The 27,986-nt window shown below is 33.5% G+C and overlaps 1 protein-coding gene across 4 annotated transcripts in view; it reads left to right on the top strand.

The window, feature by feature from the left end:
• Positions 1-27,986, top strand: part of SPOPL (speckle type BTB/POZ protein like) — an 85,586-nt gene that overhangs the window by 41,210 nt on the left and 16,390 nt on the right. For 2 of the 4 annotated variants that reach the window (XM_072613197.1, XM_072613198.1), the window contains 4 exons: positions 13,845-13,983; positions 14,326-14,447; positions 14,683-14,834; positions 24,579-24,706. In XM_072613197.1, coding sequence (XP_072469298.1) covers positions 13,900-13,983; positions 14,326-14,447; positions 14,683-14,834; positions 24,579-24,706 — 486 coding nt within the window. In that variant the 5' untranslated portion in view covers positions 13,845-13,899. Of the gene's footprint in view, positions 1-4,855; positions 6,083-13,844; positions 13,984-14,325; positions 14,448-14,682; positions 14,835-24,578; positions 24,707-27,986 lie in introns of those variants that run through there. The other 2 variants (XM_072613199.1, XM_072613200.1) reach the window with 2 other exon arrangements.

Raw genomic sequence — 27,986 nt, 5'->3', positions numbered from 1 at the left:
ACTTCTCTCTCTCCCCCACCCCCCCACTTAATAGTATTTTAATTTTTTCCAGTTACATGTAAAGATAATCTTCAACATCTACTTTTATAAGATTTCCAAATTATGCGTTCCAAATTTTTTCTTTCTCCCTCCCTTGCACCCCTCTCCACGACAGCAAGCAATTTAATAAAAGTTAAATGTGTACAATCATATTGAACATATTTCCACATTAGTCACTTGGTTCACTTCTAATTCTGATACTTTGTGATTCTGTGAAACTTTACATTATGATACTATCTTAACATAATTAAATTGAATTTCGAGGATAAAAATAATCATGCACATGAAACAAGTTCATATAAGATTTCATATGCTTGTTATTAGACAGGGACCATCTAGAAAGGGGAATTAATTACAGAGGTAATCTTCATAGTTTCATCAAGAACAGGTAATTCCAGGTGTATCCTTATTTTCTTTCTTGGAAGGGGAGAAGAGGGGGCAGGATTACTAAACTGCTAGATGAGTGCAGTAGTGTACATATTGTTTACTGAAATTTTAACTGAAAGTGTCACATAGCAGTTTTGTGAGATGGAGAAATGTAAATTAGATGATTATATTGTTAGATGGATTCAGAAATGGTTGAATGGCTGGCCTCAAGAGAATTATTACCGATTGTTCAATGGCAGGACGTCTGTAGTTATGAACCCTGGCTATTGGTAATTTGGCTCAGAATGACTGCTTTTCTTTTGACAGATTTCCTTATATTAAGTCTAAATCTGCCACATGTCAGCTTTTTTTTTTTTTTTTTTTTTTTTTAACTTCTGGGGCCATGAAGAACAAATCTAATCCCACGATTGAAGACTCCTATGTCCCACCTATGTCTCCTCCAAGTTTAACATCTCCGTTTCCTTCAGTAAGACTTCATATAATTTCGAGCACCTAAACTGCTGGTCACTTCTTTTCAGATGTTCATCTTCAGTGCATTTGTTGCTTTAAAAAAATAGAATAAAATAGCTCCTAGTTACTTCTTCATGGGTATTGAAAATATTGAGGTTATTGATGAAGTTTGGAAAAAGAATGTAGCTCATTTATAACTTGGGATTTTCATAAAGATTAAGTATCTTAAGGGGCACATTCATAACTTATTTTTCTAATTTTCAGTATAGCAATGGAATATCATAGTTTCTACTACTAGAATTTTTACTATATTTATCAATTCTACTTTTTATATTTGATCATTAAATTCCTTATTTGCTAGTTTGTAGTTTTGCCTTTGTGTTAATGCCTTCACATTCCTTTGATTGCATTTGCTAACAAGTGATCTTTGGAAAATGAGAGTCTTTCATAGTCAGCATTTTCTGTTGGTTGCTTTTTTTTCCCACTGTCATTTGTGTAAGCCCCTCTTCTATTATCATTCTTTCAGCAGTGCCAGTTTTCTCTTTCTCTAGTAGCCATGATTTTTTCCACCCCTTTTCTGTTAAAAAAAATAATATCTTTGTAACAAGTAGTTAAGGAAATCAAATTCTCACGTTTGTCATGACCAAAATATTATTATGCACCCTGAATTTGTCACCCCCTCTGTCAAGGTGCTTTGCTGTGGGTCCTCTGAAATTTAGTCATTACCATTGATCAGAGTTAAGTTTTTCATTGTTGTTCTGGTTCTGCTCACATCATTCTGGATTAGTTTAAACAAGTCATTCTAAATTTCTTTGGATCTTTTCCTTTTGTCATTTCTTAAGTCATAATAATACTTTATACATCTGTATACCATCATTTGTTTAGCCATCCTCCAATTTATGGGTACTGCCTTATTTTCCAGTTCCTACAAAAAACTGTTACAAATATTTTTGCTTATATGAGCCTTTTAAAATAAATTTCTTTGGAATATATGCTTAGTTGTGGTACTGCTGGGCCAAAGGGAATGCACAGTAATATTTCCAAATTGTTTTCCAGAATTTCTGGAGAAATTCACAGTTCTATCAACTCTGTATTAATGTGCCTGTTTTCCCATGGCCCCTCTTAACATTTGCTGCTTTTTTTTTTGTCAGCGTATGAATCTGAAGACTATGATTTGGATCCTTGAGTTACTTTAATTTGCATTTTTCTCTTATTTATAATTTGGAGTATTTTTTATATGACTATTGATACCTAAGATCTTCTCTAGAATATTACCTCTTCATATCCTTTAAGCATTTATTATTTGTGGTCCTCTCTTTGGTGCTAAGCATAATCATGGTTTTGCAGCATTCAGTTTTGATTTTAATAGTAGTCATTTAACATGTTAATTGAATTGAACAAAGTCACTTCCACACATAATTTTCCTTCCTTAATGCAGAAGACTTATTCATTAACTGTGATCCTATAATGTTGTTTTTCTTTTCTCTCTTTTTCACTGTTTATGAGCTTATGGTATTTATAGTTTTCCTTCATAGTCTGTGTAATCATTTGAAAATGAGCATACGCTTGCAGAATTTTTTCAGATTATTGGAGTATGCCTTGCATAGAGTCCAAATGAAAGAGCGATACTCTGCAGATAGTAAAGTCTTCCATATTCTGCTCTTTGCTGATGACATTGTGCCTTTTAATAAAACAGGGTTTTCAGGAGGTTTCTGGCTATCTAGAAGAGATTTGTTTGTTATTCCACATAGGAAGAAACAAGTGAATGAAAAATGGATGTTGCTAAAATTATACCAATTGAATGGCTAGCTCTTTGTTATATATATCTTGGGACAGGTACTGCATGTGGACAGTGACTTGGAGAGAAGACTGGTTGCATTAAGGGCTTTCAGTAATTCCAATACACCAATCTGTCTTTCATGTTAGAATTCTCTCAGTGATAATAGATATCAGTGATTCATGAAACCTTATGCATTTCAAAGAATAAAAATTGTAAATAATACAAAGGGCAGTGGAGGTAAGAATTGGACATTTGTAGGCCATAAAACTTGACAAGTGTTGATTGCTGTGTAAGATGTAACAGCAATAACAACCAAAAACCCAAACCATTGTCAAGGGCGTGTATCTGAAAAAAGGAGGGTGGGCTGGTTATGTAGTAGAAGGTAAGATATACCAGATGGCCAGTTTTATTATACCACTGCCCACAAAATTGATTCAGTTCTAATATTTCCTGTCTCATGGAGTCATCGTCCTTTCTTTGTCAGATTTAAATTTCAAGGAATCTGTTAGTTGAGGAAGGTTGTACGAGTATTGTACTAAAACTATTTATTCTCCTTACAGTTTTTTCTCTAAAGCTCTTTATATATCCCATGCCTTCTTCTACAGTTACCATTTTATTTTTAAGATCATGTAAAAACTTACTTCATTTCTTCTAGGAAGAAATTACATTATAAATAAATGATTTTTTTACATTAAAATGCACATTTTATTTAGCCATTCCACAGTTACTGGGCTCAAACTTTGTTTCAGTTTTTTTCCACTATTAAAACAGATAATGCATTTTAAAATAATTTATTTTTAGTTTTTAACATTCACTTCTATAAGATTTTGAGTTGTGAATTTTCTCCCTCCTCCCCAAGCTTTACTTATACGTGGATATTAAACATAATTTCACATTAGTCATCATGTAAAGAAGAGTTAGAACTAGTGGGAGTAAACATGTGAAAGAAGAAAGAAAAGAAAAGGAGAGCAATTACTGTGCTTCCTCCTGCAATTAAGACTCCAAAGTTCTTTCTCTGGATGTGAATAGCATTTTCCATCATGAGTCCTTTGGAGTTTTATCTGTCATTGAACAGTGTGGCTGTTCTTGTGTACAATATTCTCCTGGTTCTGTTCATTTCACTCTGCATCAGTTCATGTAAGTCTTACCAGGTTTTTCTGAAGTCTGCCAGCTCATTTCTTATAGCACGGTAGTATTGTATTACATTCATATACCACAACTTGTTCAGTCATTCCCCAATTGATGAACATCCTCTCAATTTCCAATTCTTTGACACCACAAAAAGAGCTGCTATAAATATTTTTGTACATGTGGACCCTTTTCCCGTTTTTGTGATCTCTTTGGAATACAGCCCTAGAAGTGGTATTGCTGAGTCAGAGGACAGGCACAATTTTATAGCTCTTTGGGCATAGTTCCAAATCACTCTCCAGAATAGTTGGACCAATTCATAGCTCCCAACAACAATGCATTAGTGTTCCAATTTTCCCACATTTTCTCTAACATATATCATTTTCCTGCTTTGCCATGTTAACCAATCCTGATAGATGTTGCTATGTTGAGTCATTTTGATTTGCATTTCTCTAATCAATAATGATTTAGAACATTTTTTTCATGTGGCTACAGATAACTTTAATTTCTTCCTCTCTAAACTGCCTATTCATATCCTTTGACTATCAATTGGGAAATGACTTGTTTCTTATACAATTGACTCAGTTCTCTATATAATTTATAAGTGAGGTCTTTATCAGAGACATGGACTATAAAAAATGTTTTTAAATAAGTGATTTTCTTTGTATTTAACTTTGAAATGGAATTTATCTGATAAAATGAGTAAGAAGAGAAAGTAATTGGTAAAGCTATCTTATTGTGTGTGTGTGTGTGTGTGTGTGTGTGTACATCTGTATAGTAGAGGATGAGGAGGATTTGTTTTAAAATGAATTTCCTTAACATTACTAGAGTATTTAAATGCATATTTAATGAATGTGGGGAGAAGGAGGAAATTTTAATTTTGTGTGTGAAACCTAGGCTAATTGAAAATTAATCAGGAGTGAAATATTTTTGAAACTAATGAAAATACTTCTGTTTACAAAAATTATTTTACCGTTTCTTTTCAGAAACATATTAGTGTAAAGTTAGGGATATTTTTATTAGTTATATTACCACTTTATTTGTTTATTTTTACCAATTTTGTTGTTCATTTTCTACCATGTCCTACCCTTCATAAATCCCATTTTGGAGTTTTCTTAATAAAGACATTGGAATGGTTTGCCGTTTACTTCTCCTACTTATGTTAAGGATAAGGAAACTGAAGCAAACATGGTTAAGTGACTCATCCAGTGTCATATAAGTGTTTGAGGTCAGATTTGAATTCAGGAAGATGAATCTGTGTGACTCCAGGCCCAGCACTTTATCAACTGTGCCCCTTAACTGCCCTTTACCAATTGTACTTTTTCTTTCAGCTTTATTATAATAATTTGGTTGAGAAGTCAAATTGGTGTATTGCAGGTAACCTTAAATTCTTGAGGAATGTAAACCTTTGTAATAAAACTTAATTCAAAAATAATTAAATACAAGACACCATCAATAGAAATAAAAAATAGTATTGTCTGTCCAGGGATGAGGAACCTGTGGTCTTGAGGCCACATGACCCTCTAGATTCTCGAATGTAGTCCTTATACCAGATCCAAACTTCATAGAACAAATCCTCATAATAAAAGGCTTTGTTCTGTAGGACTTGGACTGAGTTAAAGGGCTGCTTTGAGGACCTAGAGAGTCACATGTGTCCTTGAGGCTGCAGGTTCCCCATCCCTGAATCCTCTTAAATATTAATTAAAGTAAATCTTGCAATGGATACACTACTTAAATGTCTTCATTCATAAGAAAGTCATACAATTTACCTTAGTGGCATGACAATTGGAAGGATGGAGGAGGATTGCAGACAACTAAAAGTTACTTTTTAAAATTCAAAGTGTTTAAGAGCTGTTCATGTTTCAGGTCACTGCTGTGATTTTAAATCTTATTTTTTTTTTAATTGAAGAGTTTGTTTTGACAGATGGCATAGTCTTGAGTGAAATAGTTCTGTGTTTAAAACTAAGATAAGCCAGTTTTTATTGGCTGTACATATGTTGTGCTATGATTATGTGATGGAAACAGGAGTACATAAATTGTGATATTTATTGTGTCCTAAGTGACTTTTTAAACCGAGCATGTACTATGCCATTTTCCCCTGGTTCTAAGACTGAACTTTTTAAAACATTCTGTGAAAAATCTATATTTTAAGATTACAATACTATGTCAGTAATTGTGATTTTTAATTTTAAACCCCTACAGACAATCCTGCGTTCAAAATTATTCAACTTCAAATAAAAAATTCGGAATTAGCTGTTTGTGGTTTATCAGAGGAAACAACATTTAAAACTATGAAAGGTACCTGCTGGTCTTTCTCTCTTGAACTGAGTATGCCTCATAAAGCTGATTTTTTTTAACAGATAAATAATAGCACTGCTTAGAATTAGAGGAACAGATTGTTATGTAGACACTTGGATTTTTTCTTAGGCAACATTTTCTTCTTATTCTAGGCCAAGGATTCTTAACCTAGGATCTGCACACTCCCCAAAGGGATCTGGGGGGTAGATTTCATGGGTCCATAAACTATGAGAGAAAAAGAATACATCTTTATTTCAATATAATTGTCTTCCTTTTTAGTATTTTATGTATCTAAAAACATTCTGAGACATTGTTCATAGTGTTTCATAAGACTACCAAAGCCAGGGATTTGGAGAGGGAGTATCTATGACACAAAAAAAGTTTAAGAGCCATTTTTCTAGTCTTTATGGTGAATATTTTTCATTGTACTTTATAGTAGTTTCCTTAAGGAATAGCCAGTTCCTTTATAACTTAAAATAAACCCCAATTCAACAGCCATTAATTAAGGGGCCTACTATATATAGGGTACATAAAGACAAACATGAAAAACAGGTCTTGCCTTCAAGGATAGCTTTCTTTTGAAAAAATATCATTACTGTATTAGAGTAAATAGATTTTCTTATGTACTCCTAGGATTTTCAAAGCATATATGTCCCTCCTCTGAGCTTCATTTTCCTTATCTATAAAATGAGGATTGGACCAAATATTAAAACAAGGTGCCTTTCCAGTTCTCACATTTTCAATACTACTTGCTTCCTTGTCAGTAATTTTGAATGATAAATCTATAAATAATAGACCTGTCTCCCAGATTTGATTCTTAAATGACCTTGGAATGACTTAGCTTTGCAAGAAATCCAACTGAGCATTCTTGAAACTTTTATCTTTCTACTGCTTCTGTTACAAAGCATCATATGCTTCCAACTGTCCTAATGTATTTGAAGTGAGTTTATAGTCTAAACTGACATTGTCCTTAATTGATATCCCTCTCAGTTTAGCACATAGGTGAACTGTTGTACTAAGGAATTTTTTTGTCCCTTTTTGCAAAACCCATCGATGTCTTTCCTTCTCTTTCTCATTTTTCTAATCAGCAGCCCTTTTAAAAAGGTCAGATTGTACTTGTCTTAATTGCATGCCGTTTCTCCCCTCATTTTTTATTAATCCCAGAAATAATTCAGTGCCCTAAAGGAAATACAGGATTATGCTTACATTATTACTCAGATATCCATACAGAAAATAAAGTCAAGTAGATGAATGTTGATTGCCATGCTTTTGAATAGATAACTAGTATGTTTGTGTGTGTGTGTGTGTGTGTGTGTGTGTGTGTGTGTATCATTGCAATTCAGACACTTAAATAAGCAATAAATTAGCATGAAAATTAAATAGGAGAGAAGTTTGGATTACTTTTGGGAAATTGGAAATTTTTGATGTTTTAATAACCCCAAATAGCCTCCTGAAATAAAAACCTATTTTTCTCTTGTTGCTGATGTGTGTCTATGAGACATTGAAAACACTATGAAGAACTGAAATATTGAGGATCAAATGAGGGGCAATTGAAAAGATTTCTAGTGGACATGAGTGGGCTATCATATATCACAAACAAGAAATTAAAAAGCACTGGAGTAAAAGATGTCATCAAAAAAAAAAAGATTGAAAGAAAGAATATGGGTTTTTGTAAGGGGATGAGAGCCAGGGAGATCCTGTGTGTTGTCTCCCATGATGGCAGGACAGCTTGAAGAAGGCCTTGTCACAGGGAGTAAAACCTTTAGTGAATTTTGGGTAGTCATGAGGAGAGTTACATGGATGGGCATTTAGAGAATGCTGTTGTTGTTGAAAGGGATATCCATGTTGATGAAGTCACAAGTATGCTAGTGTTCTAGACAGGTTTTTTTGCCCTATAATATGAGTTTAACCTCGGTTTTAAAATAAACAAATGAAAACAGCATAGATAATAGCGTTAAAATCCTATAACCAGTAGAACAATTTCTAGTTTGCACTTTGATGGTTCGTTTGCTCTTCCATGGTGGTGATTAGAGAGTAGTATCATATATTGAATTCTTGTATTGTTACCCATTGGGTGAATTAAGTAGTTACACAAAATCAAAGTTAAGAAGACATAAAGGTGTCATCATGTTGGTAACCTAGTATCCTTATTTATCTTGATTTCACTTCATTAACTTTTGTTAATCTATATGAATTACAGGAATTAAGTCTGACTGTCTAGAACCTGCATTTTTAAAGAAATGGTATTATTGAGGTAACATACAAACTTAGGCATACAAATACTTTATATGAAAATGTAAGACTGCTAACTTTTTGGACTTATTCTGTGGATTCCTACATAAAACTTTATTTGTGATAGTTTTTTTAAGAAATTTATGATATTTCTTTTTAAAAAAGCATTTATTTGTATTTTGTCTTATGTCATTTGTTTCCAGATATAACAAGTTTGACACTCACAATGAGTTCTCCTTTATTTTAAAAAAAGTTATTGTTATTTTTTGTTATCACATCACCTACATTTTCCAGTCTGTTACTCTTCTTTTCCCTTCTCTTAACACCGTTCCCTCAAAAAGGGGGGGGGAAGCAATTCTGAGTTAATAATACACCAAAAATATCTGACTTGCACACATCCATAATCCTGGACTTCTTCAAAGAAAGACATCTTTTTGTCTCTTCTTTTGGTCCATGTTTAACTTTTTACAGTTACTTTGAATGCAGTTTATTATTGTTTTCTACAGAAATATTTTCATGAATATTATTTTTTATTGTTCCATCTTACTCATAAGTAATCATAATCATTTCATTTCTTTGTGGAAACTATTATTTTCTAATTCAGACATTATCCCTTCTGCACATAGGGATAGTTTTACTTGTTCTTTTTCACACATTTATGACACTAAAGTCTTTTATCTTACTGCTGTCATGAGCATTTTTAAAACTATTATACAGTAGTGGAAAGAGGGAACATTCCTTTTTCACCCCTCTTGGGAAAGCTTTGAATACTTTATATTTGCAAATAATGCTACATCATGCTTTTAGAGTAAATTTGTTTTTTATCAAATCAAAAAGGGGCCCTTGTACCACAGGCCTTTTCTGCAGCTATTGATAAAAATCATGTGGTTTTTGTTTTATATGAACAATGAAGCTATTGTTTTTCTAATGTTGACCTGTTCACGAATCTTTGTTATAAGTCAAACTTTTAGTTCTAGTGAATAATTTTATTTTGTATATATTGCTGTAGTTTTTTTTAAACTAGGATTTTAATGGAATCTTAATTACTTTGATTGGTCCATATATTTCTGCTTTCTCCTTAGCATGGCTAATAGTACCATATTTATCTCAAAAAAAAAAAAGAGTACCTTTACATTTATTTAGAGTAATTTTTGTGGCATGCAAATTATTAATTACTCTTTAATCATAAAATAAATTTGTAAACCCAGTATTTCATAAAATATACTTGTAAATCTATCTGTACCAAGGATGGTTTTTCCTCCCTCTGTTAGTTCATTTACAGCTTCACTTTCTCTTTCTGAGCTTCATAGGTATCTCTTCCTTTTTTCTAATTTTAGTATTTGATAAATTTGCAGTTAATCATTTTTCCTTGGAATTCTCTCTTTTGCATGTAAAATTGAGTATGGTACTTTTGAATACTTCTATTGTTCTTTATTCATTGTGAATTCACCTTGGTCATTTAAAAATTTTGATTGACTTTCCTCTTAAATTGGCTAAAAGTCAATTTTAAGCTTTTGTTTTTCATTTCTAATGCCTTTTTATTTTTCTTTCACTTTCAAGATTTTCCCCTTTGTTTTTATTTTAGGTTTGTTAATGTTATATGTTTTTAATTGCATGTTCTCTTAATCTTTTTGTACTTTACTAATACATATTTCTTTTGAGGACTACTCTACTTGTACCTCCAAACTTTGTTATATTTTCTTCACTTTCATTTACACAGTTGTTACTTTTTTTTTTTTTGACCCACTACTAATTCTGGCTATGTTTACTTATTCTCCATTTAGGCATCTATCTTTTGGGCACTTCTTTGGACACTTAAAATTGCTATTCTTATTAATTTTTCATGTAGAAGATATACTTAGTATTTTTGTACTCTGATCTGTGCTTTTGCAGATAGTCTTTTTTTTTTTTTTTTTTTTTTAGTATTCTCACTTAGGTGGCTGCTACAAGAGTTATTAATTTCCAAAATTTAATGAATATTATCTGTTAGATTTTTGAGAGTAGAATGTCAAGGTTTCTAACAGTCTTGTTTCTTTTTAAAATGTGTCTAAATCTCTTTTTTTTATGAATTTAGATACTATATCTTGGTGCATATATGATTGGTAATGATAATTGTTCATTGTCTATGGTGCCTTTAAGCATAATGTAGTACTTTTATCACTTGACATCTGTGAAATATTTGTTATATCTCATAACATGAATGCAACTTGTATTTTTTTTTGGAATCATCGAATGTAGCACTTCGTTTTATTCTGTATTCTGTTTTATCCTATGTGACTATTTTTTAAATGTTTCTCATATTTTATAGACTGTTTTAAAGCCCAGTCTTCCTTTCTGTTAAATTTTGAGAACTTTATTTACTTTTTAAAAATGACTTTTATTGATGTTTTTTCATGTCAACAAAATTTGTCCCAGCTTTCTTCTCTCTCCCAGACATCCATCCCATATAACAAATTTCATTTTTAAATGAAAAGAAAAGGGGGAAAAATCAGCAAAATAAAGTAATACACAAGAAATGTCTGAACATGTACAATTTGTCACAACTCTGAAGTGCTGATGTCTTCAAAGGAGTGGGTTTGGAATATCTCATCATATCTCTTCTTTGTTGTTCAGTTTTCAATCATATCCAACTCTTTTTTTTTTTTTTTTTACTTCTTTTTGGGGTTTTCTTGGCAAAGATGTTGGAGATATATATGGTTTGCCATTTCCTTCTCAAACTCATTTTACAGATGAGGAAACTGAGGCAAACTCAGGTTAACTGACTTACCTAGGGTCACACATCTAGTAAGTGTCTGAGGCCAGATTTGCGTTCAGGAAGTTGAGTTTTTCTGACTGTATGTGCAGAACTGTCCACATAATTATCTCAATAGATGTACAAAAAGCTTTTGACAAGGTAGAGTGCTGTAGTAGCAGCAGCAATGATAATAGCTAACATTTATATAATACTTACTCTGTGTGGAGATTCCTTTCAGACTAACAAAAGGCCTGAAATAGTTGGGGTACCATCTACCAAATTACACAAAATACTCCTTAAGTAATGAACAACTTAAATAGATGAATATTTAGTGCTAATGCTGAGCCTTGCTCATATAACAAAAGAAGACATTGCCACCAAATTTAATTTACAGTTTTAATCCTTTTGCATTTAAGGTTATAATTTTTAAGTTTGCCTTTCCACCTATTCTTTTGTATTGTTCCCTTTTCCTCTTTTAGGTTAGCACTTTGTACTTAGTAGTAATTCAGGCAAGAGGTGATAAATTGCTGAAGTGGAGATGTTGAGGTTTTAATGTACTTGTTTCCTAGGCGTTTGACTATGAAAAGTAAAAGACGACAGGCAGAATTGGCTTGTTGGTGGGTGGTAAAAATCAAGTAAACTTTTTTTTTTTTAAGAATGGGGGGTGGTGATCTTGGCATGTTAGCAGTGGGGAATTGTGGGTCATCGAACTAGTTTTGTTTTTCTTAGAATTTTATTACTAGGTGGCTACTTACTCTGTCAGTAATATTTTCTGAGAAATCAACTAGGTATTTATGAACCTATAAGCTTCAGATGACCCCTTTTTTGTTAACAGTGGGTGTTGTTCATAGTTTGTTTTTGAGTCTTGTTTCTGTCTATTCTCTTCACTCCCTTTTAGAGTTTATAATTTCTTCTATTACCTAATATGCAAATGATTTCTACACCCATATCTCCAAACCCTTCCTTTTCTTTTTAGTGAGTACCTTATTGTTCTTTTTGTGCTATTGATATTTGGTTGGGATTATAGGAATTAGAGCTGGGAGGAGTTTTATTACTCATCTAATCTAGTCTTCTCATTTTGTGATAGCCTAGAGATGCAAAATGACTTAAGCCAGAATCCCACAGGGAGTAATAGAGCAGAATTTCAATCCTAGGTCTTAGGACCCCAAACCCTATGTTCGTTCTGACTTGAATCCTTATAGCCATTTAAATATTTATTCTCTTTCATCCACCACTTAATTCTGAAGATAGATTCTCATAATAAAACGATCTCTGGGGCCTGCTTTTTAAATCTGTTTCTGTAGCTATAATCTTGGTCATGTCCAATTCACATATATTACTGCTATAGAGTCTTCTTCAATTCTCACTTCCAAGTTTTCATAAGTTGATTAATGAACCATTTGACATCACAGTTCTCTTTTATTTATCAACAGCCCTTTTACATTATAGTGGAAGATGATGGAATCATACGTAAATACTTTGTGAGAATAGATAGTCCTCATTAATCTTGTTTAGTTATGATATGAAAAGGTAATTAGGTTTCCTTCCCTTCTCCCCAAATAGAGGTTTCTCTACCTAAGGAGAACTACAAGTAGAATACTTGGTGCTTTCCCCTTTGGTAGTATTTAATCCTCCATTACCTTTGTAATTTATTTTCATCCTGGAGAATATCTTATAAAGATTTTGGTAAATAGTATTATTGTAAATGGAATCTTTTTTCATGGATTCTTAATTCTTTTAAGTAATCAACTCTTGGAATGACTGTGGATTTTTACTGATGACCCACACCTCAACCCTCATCTGCACCCCCAAAATCACTTCTACACTTCTTTGCCTTCAGAATGTAAGGCCCTTGAGGAACTAGGCAATGATCTAATATGAAACTTAACTATCCTATACTACTCAATTGACACTTAGAAATTTATTAATTCATCCTTTTATTTGTCCTGTCTCCCCAACTAAGTTATAAATTCTTTGTGAACAGTGCTGTACACATAATAGTCATTCGTTTGATTTTATAAGTTGATGGACAGTTACACTTGGCTATGATTTGGGACCACTGACCTTGCTTTTTTCGTTGTCCATTCCTCACTTAGCTTATTATTTCCTTAGTATGTGAGGTTATTCTTAGTTGTCTCTTAAAAGCATATCCTGGTAAATTGCTGATACTTTTAATTTTTTGTCTAATTTTAATTCTTTATGGCTTACTTGGACTATGAATTAATTAAAATAAAACAAGATAATCCGCAGCCACATTTGTCAGAACTCGATATCTCTCCACATTCCACTCCTAAAGAGCCATCCCATGTAGAAATTTAGCGATTTTAAAGATAAAAAAGACAAACGGAAAAAAAAGAAGAGAAAAATCAGTATAACTGATAAATGCATTGAAAAAGTCTGAAAATAATCTCTAACACTTGTGGATGTGTTACCTCTGCAACTGACCGTGGGAAGACCTTCTTATATATCTTTTTTTTTGAGTTGTGCTTGTTCTAAATATATTCACTTCTGATTTTTCAGTGTGTGCTTTTTTTTATATTTATATGATTATAGTCATTCTTGGCTCTTTTTCTTCTACTGTTATCAGTTTATATGGATGTTCACATATTTTCTGTATTTGTCTCATTCATCATTTCTTACAGCACAGTAATATTCCATTACACTAATGTAATAAAATTTGTTTAGCCATTCCCCAATTGTTGAACATCTGCTGTTTCTAATTCTTTGCTATCACTGTTTTGTTATTCTAGTCATTAAAGTATTGGATAAGCTGACATCAACTTATTTTATTCACAGGTAAAGTACTGAAATATAGATTACTGACCTGATTAAAAAAAAAACCCACGATAAAATGGCAATGTCTAGGGTACCCACCCCACCTCCACCTGGAGAGATGACCTGTGGGCCTATAGCCGAAAGTTGGTGTTATACACAGGCAAGTATACTTTATATCAGATTCCTTACTTTAAACTTTAAAATAATAACTGATTTTTGAGAAAAAAAATTTTTTCTCTGAACATTTTAGGGGGAACCAAAAATGTAGAGTATATTAGAAGTTAGGTAAGCCTGTATTGAAGTCCTTCCTCTGATCAAACTATCTTAATTTCTGTTAGACTGGTAAATTTCAGAGAAAGTGTATTGCTAGAAGGAGTTATTATGATCTTCTTATTACATCACAGGTTTGATGTCTTCTTTCCCTGCCCTTACCCCAAAAGCTCTATAGCCTATATGAAAAATGCAGAAAAAACTTACAAATGTAATTTTTTGACTCTTTTAGGTTAAAGTAGTAAAATTTTCCTACATGTGGACCATTAATAACTTCAGTTTTTGTAGAGAAGAAATGGGTGAAGTTTTAAAAAGTTCTACGTTTTCATCAGGCCCAAATGACAAAATGAAATGGTAAGACTTTTTGTTATAAATTGTTTTATATTGCTAATTTTTATTTTGATAGGCCTCAATAAGGGATGGACTACATTTGAAATAAATTCTTTATACTGTGGAAAAATTAAAGGATTATAGATGACTTAGAGATGCCATTTGTATCATATAATACAAATTATATTTTCATTGTAGCTCACTTTAAAAGAAACTTTTAAATTCTTACATTTCTCCATATGAACTTGTTTTATTTTAGGTGCCTGAGAGTAAATCCAAAGGGATTAGATGATGAAAGTAAAGACTACTTGTCCTTATATTTGCTTTTAGTCAGCTGCCCCAAAAGTGAAGTTCGAGCAAAATTCAAATTTTCCCTTCTAAATGCTAAAAGGGAAGAAACAAAAGCAATGGGTAAGTGATTTTACAAAGAGAGTAATATGAGGAAATCCCTTTGTTAATTTAAATTAAACCACAATGTCACTGCTGTGCTTTTCCTATTTCCCCTCACCTGCAGTCCCTTACCCTACCTCCACCACCCCCCCCAAAAAAACCCCAAATACATAAACACAAAACCAAGAAACAACATAGAGATTTTTCATTTATTTAAGGTTAGCTTTAGATGGTAGCAAGAAAATGTCTTTGATGACATTAAACTATTTGCAATGGGATATTTTAAAATACATTCATATGCACACCTGTATATCCTTCCAAAATGTGAGACTTGGAAGGAACTCAAAGGCTGCCTAGTTCAATCCACATCTAACTACGAATCTCCTCCAGTGTATCTCTAGTAGGATGTCATCTTAGATGTCATCTTACTCTTGCCAGAAGACCTCAATTGAAAGGGACCACTTATACTTTTGCAAAGCTGTCATTGTAAGGTAGCTTTTCCTTACTTGGAGCCTGAATTTGCCTCTCTGTAAGCTATTACCAGATATTTTTAGGCCCCCAGTAGAATCAGTGTAATTCCTCTTCCACATGATAGCCCATTCTATAATTGCCTGAGAACAGATATTACCCACCTCCACCCAAAACTCCCTATTTCATTATGAAATTGATTTTTACAAATATCTCAGTTGGAAAATTTTGTTTTTTATTAAGTTCAGCTCAGTGTTATTTTCTGTTATTTTTATTTATTTTTGGGGGGCATAAATTATCATCTAGTGTATTAACTATCCCCCTTTAACTTTGTCAATTACAATTTTACTAAATAGGCTGCCTGGAACAGCCCCTTTGGGACATGCACCTGAAGACTACCTCCTAAATTGACATTATCTCATTAATGATTCCTCTTTGAGTAAAATCACTCACTTAATTGTGAACCCACTGTAATGTTGTTCTCTTTATCCTGTTCTCAAGAACCAACTCAGAGATTGTCTGGGATCCTTTGCTGGTATATAGGTAAATTATCTCTACAATATTCCACCTATTCTGCCAGCCATGTAACCTTGTCAAAAAAAATATAGATTTCCACAACTTCTTCTTGATTAGGTCATACTAGTTCCTTGTCAACTCTCCTTTATCAGTGGAGGTAGCTAATTGGCACAGTGGATAGAGTACTGGTCCTGGGCTCAGGAAAACCTGAGTTAAAGATCTGGTCTCCAATACTTAACCAGTATGTGACTCTGGGCAAATCATTTAACCTTTGTTTACCTCAGTTCATCAACTGCAAAATAGGGATAATAACTGCACCTACCTCTCAGCATTTTTGTGAGGATCAAATGAGATATTTGTAAAGTGTTTAGTGCATAGTGCCTGGCACAGATGGGTTGTTGTATAAATGCTTATTTCCTTTCCTCATCCCCCCGTAACAGAATATTAAATAATTTTACCCAAACTTTGTGAAGTTTGCCTTATAGTATGCATATTCCAGTGTCTTGCCTTCTTTGAAATCAAAACATCTTTTGCCCATTTCTAGTCTTCTGTCACCTTTCTTATTTTTCACTATCTTTGATATCATTGAGGATACCCCAGCCATCATGTATACAAGTTCTGGGATTTTTTTTTTTTTTTTTGGTAAATTAATTTGTTTTCAGTTTTCAACAGTCACTTCCATAAATTTTATTTTCTTCTTTTCTCCCTCTCTCCAAGATGGCATGCAATCTTATATGGGTTCTATACATACTTTCTTATTAAACACATTTTCATGTTGCATAGAAGAATTAAAACGAATGGGAGAAACCATGAGAAAAAATGAAATACAGCATAACAAAAGAGAAAATAGTGTGCTTCATTCTGCGTTCCTACTCTATAGTTCTTTCTCTTTATGTGGATGGCATTTTGCATCAAGAGTCCCTAGGATTATGAATTTTTTTCCCCTTTTTTTGGGCCTAGTATCCTGAACTTGTCAAACATAATTTCTTATTTACTTCACCTCTTGCTTATTTATATATTTTGGATTTCAGATTCCTTTAGCTACTCCCCACCCACCCCCAAGTTAGTCCAGATATCATTCTCTTTGGAAGGGGAAAAACAGAAGTAAAATGAGTATTGAATAGTTTTGCTTTGTTTTTGTTCATTGTCATAGTTTTTCATATCCCAGAACTTTTATCTGGCTATTACTTATCCATTAAGGAGTTAACATTAGGTGTAGAATGCTCATTTCTTCACTCTGGTCACCATAAATAATGGAATAACCTGGAAAAATAAAGGGAATCATTTACCTGACAGAAGAATAAATGATTCAGATGGTTTTTTTTTTTTTTTTAGTTTTTTTTTGGTAGTAGTTAATTGAGTGAATGCTTTTGAAGTTAATAAAAAACTATAGCAGTTCTTCACATATGTAGAAGACTTGTTAGCTGCATGTAGTTAATTTTTGTGGCTTAATACATTATTTCCAAATATTAAATCACAGCCAAGTAATTTCATCAGAGTACTTTCCAAACTTAAACTTTTATATATATATTGGCTGGATGTAGTCTGTATCTTAGTATTTTCACTGTATTGAAATTTTTTTTTTAAATTTTTTCCCTATTTACTTATTTATTTTACTTTTCAGCATTCATTTCCACAAGATTTTGAGTTTCAAATTTTCTCCTCATCTCTCCCCTCCCCCACCCCAAAACAGCATGCATTCTGATTATCCCTTCCCCCAATCTACCCTCCCTACTATCACACCCCTCCCTTCCCTTATCCTTATCTTCTCTCTTTTCTTGTAGGGCAAGATAGATTTTTATACCCCATTACTTGTATTTCTTATTTCCCAGTTACATGCAAAAACAATTCTCAGCATTCTTTCCTAAAACTTTGAGTTCCAACTTCTCTCCCTTCCTTCCTCCCCACCCATCCCACTATGAAGGCAAGCGATTGAATATAGGCTATATATGTGTAGTTTTGCTAAAGACTTCCATAATAGTTATGTTGTGAAAGACTACCTATAATTCCCTCTATCTTATCCTGCCCTCCCATTTATTCTGTTCTCTTTTTTGACCTTATCCCTCCCCAAAAGTGTTTATTTCTAATTACCCTCCTCCTCTCATTTGCCCTCCCTTCTCTTATCTCTCTACACCCCACTTATTCCTTTCTCTCTTACCTTCCCATAGTATAAGATAGATTTTCGTACCAAATTGAGTGTCCATGTTATTTCCTCCTTAAGCCAAATGTGATGAGAGTAAGCTTCACTTTTTCCCTCTCACCTTTCCCTTTTCCCCTCCATTGAAAAAGCTTTTTCTTGCCTTTTTTATGAGATAATTTGCCCCTTTTCATTTCTCCCTTTCTCCTTCTGATATATTCCTCTCTCAGCCCTTAATTTTATTTAGTTAGGTATTATCCTTTCCTATTCAGCTCACCATGTACCCTCTGTCTGTATGTGTATAATCCCTCCAAATACCCAAATACTGAGAAAAGTTTCAAGAGTTACAAATATTATCTTTCCATGTAGGAATGTAAACAGTTCAGCTTCAGTAAGTCCCTTATGGTTTCTCTTTCCAGTTTATCTTTTCATGCTTCTCTTGATTCATGTGTTTGAAAGTCAGATTTTCTTTTCAGCTCTGGTCTTTTCATCAGGAATGCTTGAAAGTCCTCTGTTTCATTAAATGACCATTTTTTCCCCTGAAGTATTACACTCAGTTTTACTGAGTAGGTGATTCTTGGTTTTAGTCCTAGTTTCTTTGACTTCTGGAATATCCTATTCCAAGCCCTTCAGTCCCTTAATGTAGAAGCTGCCAGATCCTGTGTTATCCTGATTGTATTTCCACAATACTTGAATTGTTTCTTTCTGGCTTCTTGCAATATTTTCTCCTTGACCTGGGAACTCTGGAATTTGGCTACAATATTCCTAGGAGTTTTTCTTTTCAGATCTCTTTCAGGAGGTGATCAGTGAATTCTTTCAATATTTATTTTGCCCTCTGGTTCCAGAATATCAGGGCAGTTTTCCTTGATAATTTCATGAAAGATGATGTGTAGGCTCTTTTTCTGATCTTGGCTTTCAGGTAGTCTCATAATTTTTAAATTGTCTCTCCTGGATTTATTTTCTAGGTCATTTGTTTTTCCAATGAGATATTTCACATTGTCTTCTATTTTTTCATTCTTTTGGTTTTGTTTTGCAGTTTCTTGGTTTCTCATAAAGTCATTAGCTTCCATCTGCTCCATTCTAATTTTTAAAGAACTATTTTCTTCAGTGAGCTTTTGAACCTCCTTTTCCATTTGGCTAATTCTGCTCTTTAAAGCATCCTTCTCATTGATTTTTTTGGGCCTCTTTTGTCATTTGAGTTAGCCTATTTTTAAAGATGTTAATTTTTTCAGTATTTTTTTCGTCTCCTTTAGCAAGCTGTTCACTTGCTTTTCATGATTTTCTTGCATCATTCTCATTTCTCTTCCCTATTTTTCCTCCACCTCTCTTACTTGATTTTCAAAATCCTTTTTGAGCTCTTCCATGGCCTGAGACCATTGCATATTTACTTTGGAGGTTTTGCATGCAGAAGCCTTGACTTTTAGGTCTTCTTCTGATGCTATGCATTGTTCCTCCTTATCTGAAAGAGTGGAAGAAAATATCTGCTCATCAAGAAAGTAACCTTCTATTGTCTTATTCTTTTGGGGGGGGGGCATTTTCCCAGTTACGTGACTTTTGAGTTCTTTGTCAAGGGGAGGGTATACTCTGGGGACCTATAAATTCTCAGTTTCTCCAAGGTGGCACAATCCAGAGAGAGAAGTTTATTCCTCTCCTGGTCTGTGCTCTGGTCTGTGAGCAGGATTGCTTCTCCAGAGCCTCCACCAGCTCCACCTTTTCACCCTGGGCCAATCCTCCTCCTCACCGGGGCCACCACTCAAGTCTCAGATCCAAATCAGCTGCTCAATTGGCCCGGGGGGGGGGGGGGGGGGGGGGGGGGGGGGGGGGGCTTTAGGCCAGGGCTCCAACAATGGAAGCTTCAGCTGCCTGTGGCCAGGGTAAACAGCTACATTCCCTTCTCACCCAAGTGAAAGGGCTTTCTCACTGACCTTTGAAGCTATCTTTGGTATTTGTGAGTTGAGGAATCTGGGACCCACAGCTGCTGCTCGTAGCATGGCACCTTGAAGTCTGCTCCAGCTGAGCTTCATTCCGTGCCTCTCCCTGTGCTGGGCTGTACTCCCTAAATTTTAATTTTTTTCTTAAATACTTCATTAAACAGAAAGGACTTTTTCATATGTATGTTTGTCCTTCGTTGCTGAAGAAGACCATGCCATCAGAGAAATAGTGACATGACGTGCACTTGACTTTGTTTTGCGTGAGGGAGGGCTGTGCAGATCACCAGCCTCACTTTTCCTCCAGAGCCATTTGAATCCAGTGACCAGATGTTCATCAGGATGACTGGAGATGACCCAGCATGAGGCAGTTGGGGTTAAGTGACTTGCCGAAGTCATACATCTAGTGAGTGTCAAGTGTCTGAGGTGAGATTTGAACTCAGGTCCTCCTGACTCCTGCACTGATGCTCTATGCACTGCACCACCTAACTGCCCCAATAGAAAAGACATTTTCATATACATTGTAGTGAAATATAAAAAGAATATGCCATGTACCTATTTCTAACGTAGTTCATATTTTAAATTAACTTAGAATGAATTATTAAGCTATTTTTATGTGTCAGGCAGAGAAATAAAAGTAGAAAAGTGAGACAGTACTCATTTTCAAAGAGTTTACATATTATTAAAGTGATATTTAAGCATGAATTACATTATAATTTATCCACTTTATCATCCGAATACACTGGATGTTGAATACTTAACCTATGGAATGTTTTTTCTCTTTTCAAACTCTCATATCCAGTGCATTTTTTGTTGTATCATATCTCAAGTTCTCTCTGACAATGAAAATCACTACCCATACCGTGTGATTCTCATCCATGTTCTCTTGAACTTTTGCTGCAAAGAATCCATCCAGCCAACCTACTGGATGCCTTTCTTACTTTTGCCTGACAGAATGAAGTTACCAATATGGTTACTTGGGTTGTCGACCATCTAGTTTCCATTCTGTCGTGTAATTCCTTAATATTGTGCTTCACTCTTGTTCTTCAAAGTTACTCCTTGGTTGTGTGTTGCTGCTTTCTCCTTGCGACCATATGCTTTTCCATTATCCTCTATGTGATGCTCATCCCTTATTTATAGACACTGACATTCTGTATCTCATTGTTATATAGGAAGGCTGATAAAATCTTTATATTGAAAAGATGAGTCTGTGCTATTGCATGAAACTTCTTGTCAGCAGAAGGGTGTTATAATTCCCCAAAAGCAGTTCAGTACGCTCTCATTCAATGGTGGGCCCAAAGTCAGTAAGACCTGAGTTCATATCTGGCCTCAAACACTAGTTATGTAATCTTGGGCAAATTACTTAACCTCTGTCTTGGTTTCCTGATCTATAAAATGGGACTAATAATAGCATCAAACTTCCAGGCAATTTAAAACTGTTGCCAATTTTAAAGGTGGCACAGGGAATAGAGTTCTGGGCCTGAAGTCAAGAAGACCTGAATTCGAATATGGCCGCACTTAATAGTTATATTACTCTGGGCAAATCATTTAATTTTTTGCCTCAATTCTTCAACTGTTAGTTGAGGATAATAATAGCAGTTGGCCTCCCACTTCAGGTTGTAAAGTTAAAACACTGAACAGTACAGTGACTGGTATTATAGTAAATGTTGTGTTAATGCTCATTGTAGTTGTTGATTATTAGGCCCCATCTATCCCACACAAACTTATTTTGGGACAGGATCTAACAAGAGTGTCCATTCAATTGCATACTGTTATCTGGGCAATAAACATTCTTTATCCACATGGTCTTTACTCTGTGAATGAACAGAACTTTGAGTGATTACGTAGCTCTTGTGGGAGGTTCTGCAGTTTACTGGGGGCTTGATGCCATCTACACAATGTCATCTACAAACAAGAGCATCTAAAAAAGCCTATGCTCCACAATCAGGAATCTCTGTTGTTTGTCTTTCATCACAGTGGCTAAAACCTTTGCCCAGCATACATTTTCTTATTTAATGTCTTGATCCCATCTTTTTTGAGTGTATTACTAGAGTGTTGTTGAATACCATTATTTTTGTCATTAACATTTCCAAGGAATTCTAATTAATCTTGTATGAATAGGAGACATCTTGCAGTGAAAGAGTCTGTTAGGTGATGTTTTGTTCTACAAAGTCAAAATATTATTTTCAAAATCATCAAATGGTAAGCATGATTGTTGATAGTTTGTATTCTCTATATCTATCCCTTATGAGAAATGGTAAAGATATGGTCTGTTACTGCGTCATGCTTTTAGAAGCCTAATTGTTTTCTTTACTGATATGCTTGTTGAGAATACTTTCTCTTCTTATATAGCCCACTCTCATAAGGATTTCATATGCATGGTGTAGATTATAGGTACATAGGTCAGTAGTTAACTAATATTCTCTCATTCACTTTTTGGGGGGGGTGGTACTAGCAAATTCCAAGAGTTTTCAGCTACTGATATAACTTCTCTTTGGTTTCTTGGTGTGTTCAGAATTTTATGACCTTCCAGATGAATCTCCTCTATATATTCTTGATCCAATCTGGGTTATTTTCTTTTCTTTGTTCTCTTTAGAGCTATTTCTGATGCTTATTAGTGCCACAAGAACATTAGGATCCAAGTTGGATACTTCCACTATTCTTGAAGGAGAAATGCAAGTTTGTTGCAGTTCCTTTTCCATTTTTGTATTTGTTTGTAGTCTTTCCATTTTCATCCTAGAAAACCCTTGGGATGACTGCGTATTTGAATATTGTGCCATACTTTACTTAAACTGGTTTTATCCTTTATTACTCCTCTTCACTTAATGAGACAATATTCTTCGTAATTGTCCATCTTTTCATAATATTTTATAGATGAGTTTATATTTGAACCTGGTATAGCCTTTTACAGCCATGTTTCTTGCTTGATAAGAAAGTTAGGTGTTTGCTGACTCAGGTGCTTTTTCTAGCAATTAATATCTTAGCATTGATTTATATTAGTGTAATGCCTGGATTAAATTGCTCTAATGGTGTCAATGTAATTTCTGTTGTTCCTTTCTTGTTTTTCATTTTCAGTAGCTTTCTTGAATAATTCTGGGTTAAGTTACTTTAATTGTACACTATGTCTTTTTCTCATTTCCTTATTATAAATTCTGATCTTTGCTCTGTTACTTTGATTGTTCAGTCTGCATAGTTAATCAGCTGTAGGTGTTCTTGTCTGTTAAAATGTACTCGGTTTCATTCTTTGTGATGTTTAGAGCTTGTCATATTCCCATGACTCCCAATTCTTTTTGAGAAAGTGTTTATCATATGAAGCTATTTAATTTTTTGAATAATCGACAAATCTTTGCCCTTTCTTTCTCCTGAACCATATTTTGCTATTTATTATTCCTCATCCTAATTTTTCCCCACTTTTTCATTGAAGTCATCAGCTATTAGAATATATGTCGAGTTGGCTTTGGGGGAATGTTCTTATTGAATACTTCATATAATAAGACTATCTTGGCCATAGTCACTAATGTCGATGAATAAACTGTAATTATTTTCATGAAAATCTTTTTTTTTTTTTTTGCTGATGCTTATCATTAACCTTGAAATAAGCAGTGACCAAATATTTCAAGAAATAGTATATTTTGTAACTTTTGTTTGTGTAGTAAAACCTATTCTGCCAGCTCCTGTGTTTGCCCCTTTAAAGAGTATTGATTGACCAGTTTTCCATTCAGCTGCAACTTTCTTCTGTTTTTGTCATATAACTAGAATCTCACCATTACTTGGTCAACTGTTTTGTCATTAAATAAGGATCTCAGATTTAGAATACCAGCCATCAAATTAAAGTTTGTTGATGCTCTAAAAAAAATTTAGCTTTCTTTACCCCTTTTCCTACTGTCATTACTTAGGTGACCACACAAGACCAAGAGCCATTTTCAATTTAGGGTTACTTTCGTGATTTGCCATTGTCAAAAACATTTCATCACCAGGTGGTTAATCTTACTATAATATGCCTCTTCATGATTAATTACACTGATGTTCAGAAAACAGACTCAGCCTATTTTCAGAGCCATACCTAATACATATTTCATAAATTTTGTATGTCATTAAAGTAGCAGTGTTAAGTGAATTTTTAAAATTACACTGAATGGTGAATGAGGAAGATGCTTCAGCATTTTTAGGATGACCACTTGATGGAAGGCCAAGTGAAATTGATGAAATTTGTCAGGTAATGATATGATAGAAGTTGTGGGAGAGGCATTGTTAGGGCAGTAGATTATCTGGAAATAATTATGGGTCTCTGGCATAATATTATTGTTAGATACTGATAACCAAATATAATAAATTGACATTGTCTTATTATGCATCTTTATCCTGTAAAGTGTTAGATTGTTTTCCTTTGTCACCTCAGACACATTATTTTTTTTCCATTTGCTCAACAAAACATCCAGAAATCTCTTGCTAAGACAATGTTGGAAGCCAAAAAGAATCCTCTAGATTTCATGTACAAATGTATGTAATGTGCACATGCAAATATGTTGCAAGCAAAAATGACAATTTTATTGCATTTGCTTTTTGTGACATTTTCTTAAGAATAGACCCATATACTTTGACATTTACAACATGATTGTCCATTTGTTATTTTTTTACATTTCATGTAGCCATGTTGTTGTTAAGAATAACTTTCTTGAATTTGTGAATCCTGAAATTTTTTTTCTTCTCCACCAGAAAGCCAAAGAGCATATCGATTTGTACAGGGGAAGGACTGGGGATTTAAAAAATTCATTAGGAGAGATTTTTTGCTTGATGAAGCTAATGGTCTTTTACCAGATGACAAGCTTACGTTGTTTTGTGAGGTAGGTACAATTCTTTGTTTCGTGGAATTGCATAATTTAATTTTGTAATTAACAAAAATAAAGCAAAATTACAAATTAATATTGAAATAAGAATGCTTTTTAAAATGCAAGATATGTTGCATTTTGGTGGGATTGATTTTTTTTTTTGTTAATGAGAGCCCAGAGGAAATAAACTCTGTTTTATGTAATTAGTATCTTCTGTTGTATTTCCTATTGATTTTTAATATTATTGATATTTATATGTCAAGTTTTGTCATCCTAATTCTGTGAAGTATTATTTTCCATACTTAGAGATTTGCAACTAAGAGATTACATCCAGTGTCGTTTATATTTTTTTTATCAAAAAAATTTTTTTTGGACTATAACTTAAAAGAAACTTAGAAAAGTGTCTAACTTGTGAATATTCAGACACCTGATCATAAAGATAATACGTATTAGGATCCTTGAGAAAGAGGTAAAAAAATACCCACCTCTGTAACCAGTATTACAAGATAAAGGACCAGATATGTCAACTGACACAGAAAGAATTCTAATTTTACTTTAAAAAAAAAATTATCCTACCATCTCTGTTTTCTTTCTTTTGTGAATTAAAAAAAATATATACATTGTCTATTGATGGCAGGTTGATCTTTTGATGTAGTCTTAAATTCCAGTTCTTCTAGTGTTAATATATACATAAAATCATATAAAAGTAGAAAAACAATACTATTCCCAGTCTTCAGACATACTTTAGATTTGTCTTGGTTTAGAACTTTGAATTGCTGTTATATAGGATCATTGTTGCTTGATAATCTGTTGCTTGATAATTTGTATTTCTGAAACAGCTGATTTTTCTCCTGTACTAAAAAGTTATTGTCACTTATAGAGAAATTGAATGAAATAACCTAAATTTTCTTACTGTAACACTTGTAACTTTCAACAAAAACTTTAAAATTTAATCAACAAATTTGGATGTAGTATGTTCTATATTAAATATATATCGACAAATTGTTATAATTGTGGACAGATTGATTACTTAGGGGATCATAGATACTGTCAATAATTCAGCTTAAATCTCTGTATTTTTAACATATTTAAAATTTTCTTGGCAAGATTGCAACATAATTAAATGTTATTATGTTGTGTCAGAGGAATAATTGAAATGTGCCTCCTGAGACTACGTCGTACAAATACAGTGCATCTTATTTTTACTTAGACAAGTTAAATTAGCTGTATGATGAATTTGTTCTGAATACAATTATTTGGTTGATAAAACAAATGTAACAGTGTCTTGTGGTTCTTCAGAGCTCAACACAAGACCATTCTTAAGTTTTATTTAATTTCATATATTCAAGCATTTGCTGCCTGTGGGTTATTATTCAACTTAAATATAGGTTCTTCCCCCTTTTTTGAAAGTATTTTTTGAGCATTCTTAATATAGTATTATTCTAACTTATGCGTGATAATTATCTTAAATTGTTCAAGTTAATATATTATGAAATTTTTATAACTTATTTTCTATAAAATAGTTTTGCTAGTTTTTACATTGATACATTTTTAAATTTTTGTAACATTGATAATCCAGAAATTCAGAATTAAGGCTGTAATTAAAATTCAGGTTCTTTTTTTTGCTACCTCTTTTAGGGGAAATAAAAGACATCACACTTTTCTTTCCATAATACATTAGTCCTCTCCTAAAAGACCCACTTTATTGATTTATATGTTGATAGACATCAAATTTAACTTTTTGAATCCTAAAATACCTAGCACTCTTTTTAACTGTTTTGTATATATGTGGATAGACTAGGGTATCCCTGAAGCAGTCTAGAATCATATTAGTCATGGACGAGATAAAGAAAAGTATAAATAAGCAATTTATTATTCCCTCGTACCAAAACATATCCTCATCTTTTATCTAGCCCAGTCTCACTGATGCGACTTCCTTCCACAGCATCATCAGCACTGCTTGCAGAAGAGGAGGAAGCGTTGCACAGAGCCTACATAGAGAACTGCCTCCTCCCCCTCCCCTGCAAGTGGTGCTGTAGGCAGGTAAGGCAGTTTGGCGCTATTCTCTTTGTACAAAGCATAACCTGGCCTGCAAATTACGTACTTCATTATAGTGACCAGGAGGAAAACAGGTTTTTTTAGGAGCAAGATCATTTTTTTTAAAAGTATGAAATGGAAATATAGAATTAGTTTTGGAAAAAAAGTATTTGAGAAAACAATAGGAGTAATAAAGCACTGGCTTAACCAGTTCCCTCCCCCCCCCCCCCCCCCCCCCCGGGTCATCCAACAGATTGCAAATTCTCTTATAAATATTATAAAATTAGATTGGCTCCAGCCTGGTGCATAGCATAGATTCTCAATAGTAGAGTAGGGATCTTGGGGAAATTGGCCCTTCAGCAACATGAGGTGGTACCTTTAGTCCTGAGTCATTAGCTTAGTTAGCATTCCCCTGAAAACTGAGTCAGTTTTGAGGATTTACTTCCCATGAGATGGATCTGAGTGTCCTAAAGTAGTCAATAAGTCCCAGCATCTCAAATTTTTTTAAGGAACTGCAAGATTGACCTGAATTTACTAGATAGATAACTGACATAAGGCCACCTTACACCTAGAGAGGAATAGGCTTCCTCTGTACTCACCCTCATTTAGATTGAATTTTGTGGGTCTGGCCCAAAAGTGGACCATCTTTATATTTGAGGAAGGAAATGGTGAGTTTTTACAATATATTTACCCTTTTGAGATGACATATTTTACCTTAAAATATCACCTTATCAGCCTTATTTCTGAATTTCTGAGTTTCAATCAGAAACATTTGTAATTATATTTATGTACTCTCATTTCATTATTTTCTATAGAATGTTAAATGTAATTGGAATTTTGTCAACTTTTTTCCTATTTTGATCATAATTACTAAAGTTAGCTGCCTATAAACTTTAACAATTAAAATTAATCACTACACTTATAAATTATTCCCCTAAATTATTTTGATATGTGGAGTGATCATTAAAATTCTTAGTAGCCATATTGATGCAGTAAAATTATTTGTGATTATATGTGATTTAGAATATTTTTAATTATGCATTTCATCCATGATTTATTATGATTTTGTTTGGTTTTTGATTAATTATTTCATGAAGAAATACAAATCATTTTCTTCCCACCACCTTTCCCTCTACTCTTTATACTGAATTCATAATTATAGTTAAATATATTAGCAGAAGTTAAACAATCTAAGAAACTTTACTCTTAGGCAACCTTTATATAGCTATTGTCTAAATCGTCATTCTTTCTTAAATAG

This window comes from Notamacropus eugenii, chromosome 5, assembly GCF_028372415.1.
Source record: "Notamacropus eugenii isolate mMacEug1 chromosome 5, mMacEug1.pri_v2, whole genome shotgun sequence".
In the NCBI taxonomy this organism is placed as follows: Eukaryota; Metazoa; Chordata; class Mammalia; order Diprotodontia; family Macropodidae; genus Notamacropus; species Notamacropus eugenii.
This window is presented reverse-complemented; position numbering and strand designations above follow the sequence as displayed.